Genomic DNA, 10,426 nt, shown 5'->3' with positions numbered 1-10,426 from the left:
AATAATAATATCATTATTATAAGTTTGTAACTAATTAAATTAAATATTATATTTATAATTAAATATAATTATACAAATGTTATAATATAACTATATAATTATAATTATATAATATATATAAATATAATGTATATTATATATTAAATATTATTATTAGATATTATTATATTTAAAATAATAAATATAAATATAATTATATAATTTATTAATATTATATACATGTATATATTATAATCATATGCACATATAATATACATTTATAAATATACATATATATTATTATATAATATTAATAAATTTATAATATATATTATACAAATATAATTATATTTAACTAAATAATTATAATATTTATTTATATAATATTATAATAAAATATATAATTATAATATATATTATTATTATATACACGTATATATTATAATTATATGCACATATAATATACATTTATAAAAATATATATAAATAATATAAATATATTATTATATAATATTTATAAATTTATAATATATAATATTAAAATATAATTACATTTCATTAAATAATTATAATATATTATATATTATATATGTCTATATAATAATTATAAGGGAAAAGAGTCCCGATGGCCCTCTAACTCTTTCCCAGGTAAAGTTTTAGCCTTCCAACAATTAACGGTAAAGGTTTGGCCCTCGATCTAATAAAATAGCATATTTGTGGCCCTTCTGTCAAATCCAGCAGTTAAAATTGACAGGAAACATCATCTCGTGAGACGCGCGACCAAATATCAAGGGTATTATAGTCTCTAAAGAAGAACACAAATTCTGCTAAATAGAAGAAGAACACAAATTCTGCCAAATTGCTACTTACTCGGGTACTCCTGGGATGGCATATATCTTGCCCAACCTCTCCCCGACAATCATCCAATCCAAGAAAAATCACTCCACCCCTCCTCCTCCTTCTTATCTGCGTCTACCCCCACCGCCTCCTAGGCAGGCCTCCTCTCTTTCTGTTCCCACTAGGCAGCAGCAGCACCTCCGCCCCCACCTACTCCTCCACCACCCCACCACCTGTGCCACTGCCACTGCTGCCGTTGCTCTTGCTTCTCCTCACGATAATAAGCAGCATGACCACAGGGATGATTTCTTTGTGAACCTGGGTCTGGCTGTGAGCACTCTAAGGGAAGATGAGGTTGGTGATTATGAAGCAGTTGATGGGGTTGCTGGAGAGGGATATGGCGGACGGCAGCGGCGGCGAGGAATTGGGACCTGGTACGCCTAATGCCAGTGGTGGCGGTTGTTGTGGGGTTTGGCAGGGAAACGAGGAGGTCCGCGGATTGGGAAATGGTGGTGATGGGGTTGTGGGTATTGTGAATTAGCAATTTCAGCCTCAGCAGCAGGAGCGGCAACAAGAACAACAGAATGCTCCATTCATGTCCTGGCTTATAATACAGTGTGATCGGACGGTGGCAAGGAACATATGGACCACCACTGCTTGTGAACCATCCACTCAGGTTTTATTTCTCACAACCTGTCTTAACCCACTCAGATCTCTAATTTCTTCTCCAATAAGATGATTTGGCATGTTGCTGAGAAAGGCTCAACATAATTGATTTTGGTATTCTGGGTTCCACGGCATAATCTTGTTCAGGGAGATTTCACTTAAGTACTAAGGATTTAGCAGCTGTTGAGAATTTGATTTTGATCAGATGGAACTTGAGGGGAAAATGTTGGAGCGAAAGGAGTGGAAATTGTTGGAGCGAAAATCAGTGGTGAAAGAGAGTTTTTACTCTTGGAAAAGAGACTATAATGCCCTTGATATTTGATCGCGCATCTCACGAGATAATGCTTTCCGTTAATTTTAACTGTTGGATTTGACAGAAGGACTTATTAGATCGAGGGTCAAAATTTTATCATTAATTTTTGGAGAGCTAAAACTTTATCTGGGAAAGAGTTGGAGGGTCATTGGGACTCTTTTCCCTAATTATAAATATATTATATAATTATACTAATATTATAATAAAATATATAATTATAAGTAAATATTATAATTATAATATATATTATATACATAATTATATATATGTATATAATTATATATTAATTTTTTTAATGGGTGACGGGACGGGTCCAATTTCTAAATGGGAATCAGACTTGGGTTTTGTCCAAAACTCTCCAAGTTACTAGGGAATTGAGGAATTCTAAATTTTTAGGTATGATTCCAAAATCTCGATTCTAATAGTAATAATTCAAACAACAATTATGGGGTTTATTCCAATTTTTCATTCCGAAACCCTCTTACCAAACGCCACCTAAGAGGCGTGTTTTAGAACACCAAGGGGAATTATATTCATATTACATTTCGAGCTAAGGAACAAAGCCTTGAGGCTAAAGAACTAAAGGCGAGGAGCTTGGAGGGGGAGGGCCTGAAGAGGTCTTGGGGTAATTCGGAGGGGACTGAACCACCACCGGACCAAGCAAACAAGGCCACATTTAATTGTGGCAAATTGGTAGGAGGCAAGGTTTGAACCCTTGTCTCCCACCCCCACCAAGTCTTAATGCATTGGTGGTACCCACCAACCCAATGGCTGGTCTATTTCAATTACCTTTCCACCGATCACATATCTTGTCTTACAAATATTACTTTTAAAGAAAGAAAATCGTTCAAAATGTTCTTACATTTAGTTATATGAAATTTTTTTTGTTCTTCTCTTTTAAAATATTAGCTTTATTTCCCTTACAAATTCAAGTAAGCAAAATTTAGTCTCAACCCAAGTTTTTAAACCACTTTTAACCTAAAATCATTGCGTACAATTATTTTTTATGCACCTAAAGGTTAGAATCCACTTTTTTAGTAGTAAAAATGAATGTGGATTTGTTTCAAATCTCACTTTTTTAGAAAAAATTGAATATGATTCAAATTAGATATTTTTATTGGGGTCAAAAATGAATTTGGATCGGATTATTATTTAATCATAAATGAAATTTAACCTTTTTGTTCCTAAAAAAAAAGTAATCGAGGCAGATCACATGATGGATTCGGGGTAAGCAATGGTGGAAAACCTTAGTTGGGATCAAATTTTACTTACTTGATTTTGTAAGAGATGCAAAGTTATCATTTAAAAAGTAAAGGATGAAATAATTCGTTTAACTAAATTTAAGGGATGTATTAAATAATTTTCCCTTTAAAGAATAGTGAAAATTTTGACTTTATTCTTAGCAAAAAGAATGAGAGAAATTTTTGAATTTATTTTTACCAAAAAATAAAAATTTGAATTTAGGCCAGACCCATTTTGAATCCATAACCCAATAAATTAAAGAATTGAACACACACCATGATATTTTTAGGCCCAACAGACAGGTTGCATTTTTGCGTGACTTTTTATTTGGACAAAACTCCACTCGTAAAACCCAATCAACTGGACTTCATCAATCAATAAATTATTTGCTCCCAATTCCTACCAATATGTCATCTATCTATTTCTACTACTATTTGTTTTTTAAAGGGATAGACTCTAGAAGTCCGTTTGGGAGCTGAGATTTGATGAAAAAAGAAGAGAAAGTGAGATAAATAAGTCGGTTGATGCTGTTTTGCAAGTTTTGTAAAGGACAGAAACGAACAAAAATCTAAAGATTATGTGAAAAAACCTTTCCGCCCAAATATAGGCGGAAAACAAGGAAAGCTAAGCAAAGATTTAGTATAAGATTTTCAAAATACCACTACTGTCCTTTGATGTATATGGAATGAAATTTTAATAACCTGTATGTTTAAAATTCTTCTATTTCTTTTCTAAAATCTCAAATAATATCAAACTTTATTCTTTTCTTTCATAACTGAAAATTTTCTATTTCATACTCCCAAACTAGCCGCAAGTCTTATAAAAAAAGAAAAGAAAAGAGAGTTTGAAAGTCGATTCGATAACCTCGTCAGTAGCTGAGTTCAATACTATTACTACACGTCAGTGGGCGTCCCATCCCATGTGCCCCCCGGGGTGGCAAGTTAGGGACCAAATTGGAGGGACTAATACAAACCAATTTACGAAGGTAAGAATTGTAGTTGCCTCCCCCAAAGCTGGGCTTTTACGCGGCGCCGCTGCTCAAGTCTTGTTTCCTGTGCTCCCCTCTGTTCTCTCTTTCTACTCTCGGCAGCTTATTTTATTTGACTTAGGATTCAATTCCTTCGCTCAGACAACTCCAGAACTCTTTTTTGCTGCCTGTCACTCCTTGGTGACTGACTTCATCAGTAAATCAACTTGACCTTCTTGAAATTTCTGTAAGTTTCTGTTGTTTTGTGTATTTTTAAGTTCTTTTGGTGGACTAGAACTGGAATATATGAACTTGGAAAGAATTTTGAATGTTTTTGGATATGCGCTAGTGTGATAGAAAAAGCTTGTAATTTTGCATGCATATCACGCATTTGATGAAAGACCTGAATGATGAACTTGATTTCGGATGGGTTATTCTCGTTGTTCAGCTAAGTAGAAATTCAGCCTACTCTTTGCATCATTTACTTGCTAAAATATGAGGGAATGAAACCTGAAATTAGTGTTTGTGTGGGTATTTTAGTTATCTTGACCGATACAAATGTGATAATGGAGTGCCAAAATCATTTTAGGCTTACGAAAACCCAAACATGAATTTTACTTGAGGTTGTCATTATCTAATTGTCTAACTACTGTTTATTTACACATGTACATTTAGCAACAAGAGAAAATGATGCAGTAAAATTTAGCGAAAACAACCACCCAAAGGGAGGCTATGTTTAAGTGTATATATGCCGGTTTATGGGCAAAGTTAATTTGGGAATTTAGTGATTAACTTGCTGTTAACAGTGGTTTATATTGGCTCTAAAATGGATATGGTGCCCCATCATCTTGTTATGTATGTTGCTTTTGGTTATTTCTTTTTTTGAGTAGTGCTTTCCTCCAAATTTAACATCTTTTTCGCTCTCGGTAACAATTAAGCCAATACTGTTTAGTTGTTTGGGTTTAATTGTGGAAGTTGGTTTTTATGATTTAATGTGCATTTTGCACTCGACAAAAATGAAGCTATGATATTGCCAGCATATTCTATACAAAAACTTCACATTCATGTCCCCAGAAAAAAAAAAAATTCGTAAAGCGCTTTGTCCTGACTTTTTTTCTTTTTTTTTGGGCTTTTGGGGGCTGCAACTTAAGTTGTAAATAAACTTTCTTGCAGTTGTCTTAGGACCCATTTTCTTAGGCTTTCCATGTCTACCTCCTATGGAGCAAGTAAAGAAATATTGCAGTGCATTACAACTGCAGTAATTCCTCGCCGAGAGTTGTGTGTTAAGGACTCAAATGTGTCGATGCTGAAGTCAAGTCGCCTCTCACAGAAATTTTTGGTGTCATCTGGAGTGTGCACAAAATTTCATTGTAGAAGTAGAAAAACTACCATTGTCCTGTCGATGTCATGTAGTAGTCGTGATGAAAAAGCTGAAGATAATGCTGACAGACTTACATATAAGGATGCTGGTGTTGACATTGATGCTGGATCTGATCTGGTTAGAAGAATTGCCAAGATGGCACCTGGAATTGGAGGATTTGGAGGGTTATATCCTTTAGGTATGGTTCCACTGAATAATCTTTTTGTTCTTGTTCTTTAATTTTTAATCTGACCGGTAATTAGGCACCTACAAGTCAGCAATAATAATATCTAATATATTGTAAGCAGATTTTAAATATCATTAGGATGTGAGTCATATGGTTATTTTGACTCTTCCTTGGACATCATTCCAGATTGCTTCTTTTTCCATTTTCTATTGATTAAGGAAATGTAGCCGTTTGAGACCTTCAATTTGCCATATTATGGTTATTGATGATACTTAGCTATAATTTCTGTCTTTTTCTGTTTGATTTAGTCTACATTAATCCATGTATGTGGTTGATGAATTTTTAGTTGACTGGTTATATTTGGCCATTTTCTTAGTTCTGTCATTAGTAATTTAGCGTCATAAACTAAGTGAGATGTAGACCATATTTGACTGTCCTTCTGCGAACTATCTTCCCAGAATGTGAAAAAAGAACTTAATGCGTTAGGAATACTCATGGAGTTGTTTTTCTTTGCTAGTGTATCCTGATTAATTGATTCTTTGCTTCTATATCAGAGTCTGTTATGATGTGTATATTAAGCAGGATGAGTACTGGCATCTGTGTGGCTGAGTGATAAAAAATCTCATTGGTTGATGGTCTGTATTTTGATTACCATCATTGAATCCTTAGTGTCTTGAGAAATGTTATCTTTGTAGTGATTTGCCCAAGAGAAAATGTTAAATGACCAAGTAGTTCAGTTCTTAGAAGTAGCTTAGACATCCAATTTGAAAATGCAAAATTTTGCTGCTGGAATACTGTTCCTTTTTCTGTCCTTCCCAAAAATGGTTTTTGTTTCTTGCTAGGAAAAAATCAGCACCAACCTTTTGCTTTGCACATGTATGTCTGGCCCTTTTTTTTGTCTATTTTGAAGGTAGGGACTGTTCCCAAATAGCCCTTTTACATTTCTTCTTCTTTATTGTTCTAGATAAGAAAGCATAGTCTATGATCCTCTCCAAATCAATTGAGTGTTCTATCTGTTTATTAGCTTAGCAGAATATGATTGGTTTTCTCCTCGAACAGGGCTTGCTTTGGGCTGGGATTACTGAAAAAGGATTGGTCTATGACATGAGAAAAGATAGATTGTCTCAGGTTGGATTCTCTCTTAAAGATCAGTCAGCTGATTGACCTGCAATAAAACTCAAGTACAGGTTTAGCCTGCTGCTAATTTTGACCCTAATGTAACCCTTCCATTTGATATTTGATTTGAACAAAAGGTAGAAGATTTGGGTATCATATATAGTGCAAATACTGTCCATAACAAAGTATTCTGGTAAGAGTAGATATGATGTAGGACAAGAAATGTCTTGCCTATGAGCGCTAGTGGAAGAATGAGAGGATCTTATGACTGTTTTGGGGACTCTGAACAGTAATGCTGTGAAGAAAGAAGGCTAGAAGAAAAAGACAACTAACAAACCAAAAACTGAATTTTTATTGATCAATTTCTCTACCTAGAACAACATAGGAACGTAAGTACTTATAAACTGCAAACTTGCTTAAGACGAGTTGGTTAAGAAACTTCTCTCTTCTTTTCTATCTATAGAAGATTGAACATAAGATCGTTAGTTAATAGTCATTCTAATTGAAGGGTTGAATAAAAGACTAGGAAACTCATGAATTTTTCAGCTCTTTACAGCTGACTAAAATTCCCTATCTTGTTCATTTCTGCCAATTCTAGCATTTGAATTTTCTGTAGGAACGATTCAACAGATGCAAATTCCTAATTTTCTTGTAATTTTATGAGTGTAGGTTCTCTGACACAGTGTTGTTCTGGTTTTTATCAAACTGATTTGCTTTTATGAGAATGGTGTCACCCGTATGTTGCATGACGAGACTTATGATTGCTTCCATCTTCCTTTTTCACAATCGTGAACAGAGTTATTTGAAATTACAAACTATGACTAGTCTTTGGTTATGATTCCATTGGTGCATATTATTTCCCTGTACAACTTGGATATAATTCTCGTCTACCATCCTGTCCTCCTTCTTTTGTGTGTTGTTATATGTTGTTTACGGATGAGGATTTCCTTGTATGGATGATCAATCAATTGTCGATTATCTTACTGATGAACTAAATTCTTTTGTCCTTTTGGCACAATGTCAAGCAGGTGATTCATATCTTGTGGCTGGTACCGATGGTGTAGGAACAAAACTCAAGCTTGCATTTGAAACTGGAATTCATGAGACCATTGGGATTGATTTGGTAAATGCTATTTTAGTCTGTATGTACTTGGCCTATGTTGCCAAACTTAATTAAGTGACCTTTGTATCAGGTTGCAATGAGTGTCAATGACATTGTCACTTCGGGAGCAAAGCCTTTATTTTTCCTTGATTACTTTGCTACCAGCCATCTTGACGTTGATCTTGCTGAAAAAGTATGTTCTTTTTGTCCACTAGGTCATTTTAGTAGTTTTTAGAAAGAAGTTATTTAGCATGAATATGATTTTTCAGTACTTATGCAGGTCATAAAGGGTATTGTTGATGGTTGCCAACAGTCTGATTGCACTCTTTTGGGAGGAGAGGTATCTGTTTGATATTTTCCTGTATTCTTGCAAAGGAAGAAAGGCTGAAGAAAGCTTGAACATTACCTAGATTGTAAATGCTGATGGAAATATGTTCAGATTGATTTGCAGCACCTTAAATTTGGTTTTTCCCTTATTCTCTAGATCTATACGTCATTGATTTGACAAGCCACATCCTATCCTTCCTTAGTTTGTGGTTTCCAGATATTGTTTCAATATTATTTAACTACCAAACTGTTATTATTCATTTTTGACTTCTTTCTTTGTTTCCTGAAAATGGTTAAAAATGGTTTCCAACAGAAAATTATGATCTTCTGATTATTATATTTGAAATTCTTTTATCTAAATGACCCTACTGGGAGGATTTTACCTCTGCATGGGTTGAAACAGTGCAGCCAATTCGTGGTACTTTGTATAATTTGGGAAAATAGACTTTATGGCTAGAGTAGTTTTTAAGATGAAACTAGCAGAAGTGGACATATTTCAGCTTTTTCTTTCAATTGAAGTTTAACGATTGCATATTCCTTTCAGACTGCAGAAATGCCAGATTTCTATGCACATGGTGAATACGATATCAGTGGTTTTGCAGTCGGCATTGTCAAAAAGGATTCTGTAATTGATGGGAAAAACATTACAGTTGGAGACATTCTTATTGGTCTACCATCAAGTGGAGTCCATTCAAATGGATTTTCTTTGGTTAGAAGGTTCGATTACTTTAAAGAAGCTATGCCACTGTGTTAGGGATATCGATCATTATAAGTATTTAATGAACCCTTCTGGCCATAAATCATAAACTTCTCATTTATTCACAGGGTTCTCAACCGAAGTGGTCTTTCGCTGAAGGACCAACTTCCTGGTGGATTAGTCACACTAGGCGAAGCTTTGATGGTACCAACCGTCATTTATGTTAAGCAGGTGATCCTTCAACCTATTTCTAGGTTGTTTCCAGTAGTAGTGGATGAAATGATTTTTATGTAAATTTCTTAAATGAAGGTGCTGGACCTTGTTAGCAAGGGAGGCATTAAAGGTATAGCCCACATCACAGGAGGTGGTTTCACAGATAATATACCCCGAGTTTTTCCAAGGGGTCTTGGTGCTGCCATTTATAAGGACTCTTGGGTAGTTCCTCCCGTTTTCAATTGGATTCAAGAGGTGAGACTCTCTTTCTTTCTTTAATCGCCTTAATTTTTGACGGGAGATTCCTTTAAAGGGATGCATTTTCATATATATTATTTGTGCACTGTCCGAGACAAGTTAGCCTTTTACCTGTTTTTTTTTTTTTTTTTTTTTAAATTTACCTGTGAACTTTATAGGCCGGAAGAATAGATGATGCTGAGATGAGAAGGACCTTTAATATGGGGATCGGAATGGTATTAGTTGTTGACAAGGAGGCTGCAACCAGAATACTGGAGGATGGACAGGGGACAAATTCAATGTACTGCCTTGGTGAGGTTGTGAGTGGTGAGGGAGTGAGCTATCACTAATAGGTGGATGATATGTTATAGCACTACAGCAGGAAGAATACTTTTCTTTTTCCCAGACAAGTGTTCACAAGGTTAGATTTTTATGCAATGGCCTTGAATTTTTTGGTTCAATTGTAAGCATCTTATTAGTTAGTGCTTGAGTTGTGAGCACAACCTCTTTAACTTCTGTTGCACTTGATGTCCACTTTTTTGCTATTGAGAACTCAGATTAAGCTTTTTGACCTATTTGATGCTATTGTACTCGTGATTGGGTTATTAAAAAAAGGGATGGTTGATGCGAACACAGGATCCAATGATTCATGTTCAAATCATGCAAGTAGTGGATCCATTGGAGTTCATCAAATCATCCATTGGAATTCATCGAATCTGGATCCCTTTCAACATTTTAGTTCATTTATGTTAGTTAGCCTTGTCATTGAATCTTCTTGTTGTGTGTTTAATTAATAAAAACGTATCAGCTAAGGCTTATTTATAGCCTTTACAAGAATCAAAAACCTAACTAAATTAGAACTCACTTAACTAAATCCTATCTCCAGTTCAGCTCAACTATGATCAATATGACCTACCCATTTATTAAACCAAACTAATGACTGAAGTTAACTCTTAACGAACATTAGTTAAGTAACTAACAATTGCTAGAAACAATGAAACAAACGGCTGGAAATAATTAAAACAAAAGATACTAAGAAACTAAACTCATTAAGCCTCCATTAAGCTTTGGATCACCAAGCTCTTGAACCCGATTGCATCATCAACCATCATTAGAATTTGACACGATTTAAGCTTGTTGAGCATGACCAGCCCTGAAGACTTGGTAAACGAAATCTCGAAGG

The 10,426-nt window shown here is 34.7% G+C and overlaps 1 protein-coding gene across 4 annotated transcripts; it reads left to right on the top strand.

The window, feature by feature from the left end:
- The first annotated feature begins 3,991 nt into the window (after positions 1-3,991).
- LOC113751063 (phosphoribosylformylglycinamidine cyclo-ligase, chloroplastic-like) lies at positions 3,992-9,828 on the top strand. Of its 4 annotated transcripts, none has more exons than XM_027294918.1 (9): positions 3,992-4,221; positions 5,178-5,563; positions 7,693-7,790; positions 7,861-7,962; positions 8,050-8,109; positions 8,641-8,813; positions 8,922-9,024; positions 9,103-9,261; positions 9,423-9,828. In XM_027294918.1, the coding sequence occupies exons 2-9, from the start codon at positions 5,209-5,211 to the stop codon at positions 9,591-9,593; spliced, it is 1,221 nt and encodes a 406-aa protein (XP_027150719.1). In that variant the 5' UTR covers positions 3,992-4,221; positions 5,178-5,208; the 3' UTR covers positions 9,594-9,828. The 4 variants fall into 4 exon arrangements, with proteins under 4 accessions (XP_027150719.1, XP_027150720.1, XP_027150717.1 ...); XM_027294919.1 differs by having other exon boundaries at positions 3,992-4,251; positions 7,696-7,790; XM_027294916.1 differs by having other exon boundaries at positions 3,992-4,251.
- Positions 9,829-10,426: the final 598 nt, after the last annotated feature.

The sequence above is a fragment of the Coffea eugenioides genome, chromosome 11, assembly GCF_003713205.1.
Source record: "Coffea eugenioides isolate CCC68of chromosome 11, Ceug_1.0, whole genome shotgun sequence".
Lineage (NCBI taxonomy): Eukaryota > Viridiplantae > Streptophyta > Magnoliopsida > Gentianales > Rubiaceae > Coffea > Coffea eugenioides.
This window is presented reverse-complemented; position numbering and strand designations above follow the sequence as displayed.

Bases quoted from the DNA above. Each gene is read 5' to 3' on its own strand.
- LOC113751063 (XM_027294918.1), top strand. From the start codon at position 5,209: ATGTCTACCTCCTATGGAGCAAGTAAAGAAATATTGCAGTGCATTACA. The intron at 5,564-7,692 runs GTATGGTTCCAC...CACAATGTCAAG, and splicing joins TGGAGGGTTATATCCTTTAG to CAGGTGATTCATATCTTGTG. The intron at 9,262-9,422 runs GTGAGACTCTCT...TGAACTTTATAG, and splicing joins TTTTCAATTGGATTCAAGAG to GCCGGAAGAATAGATGATGC.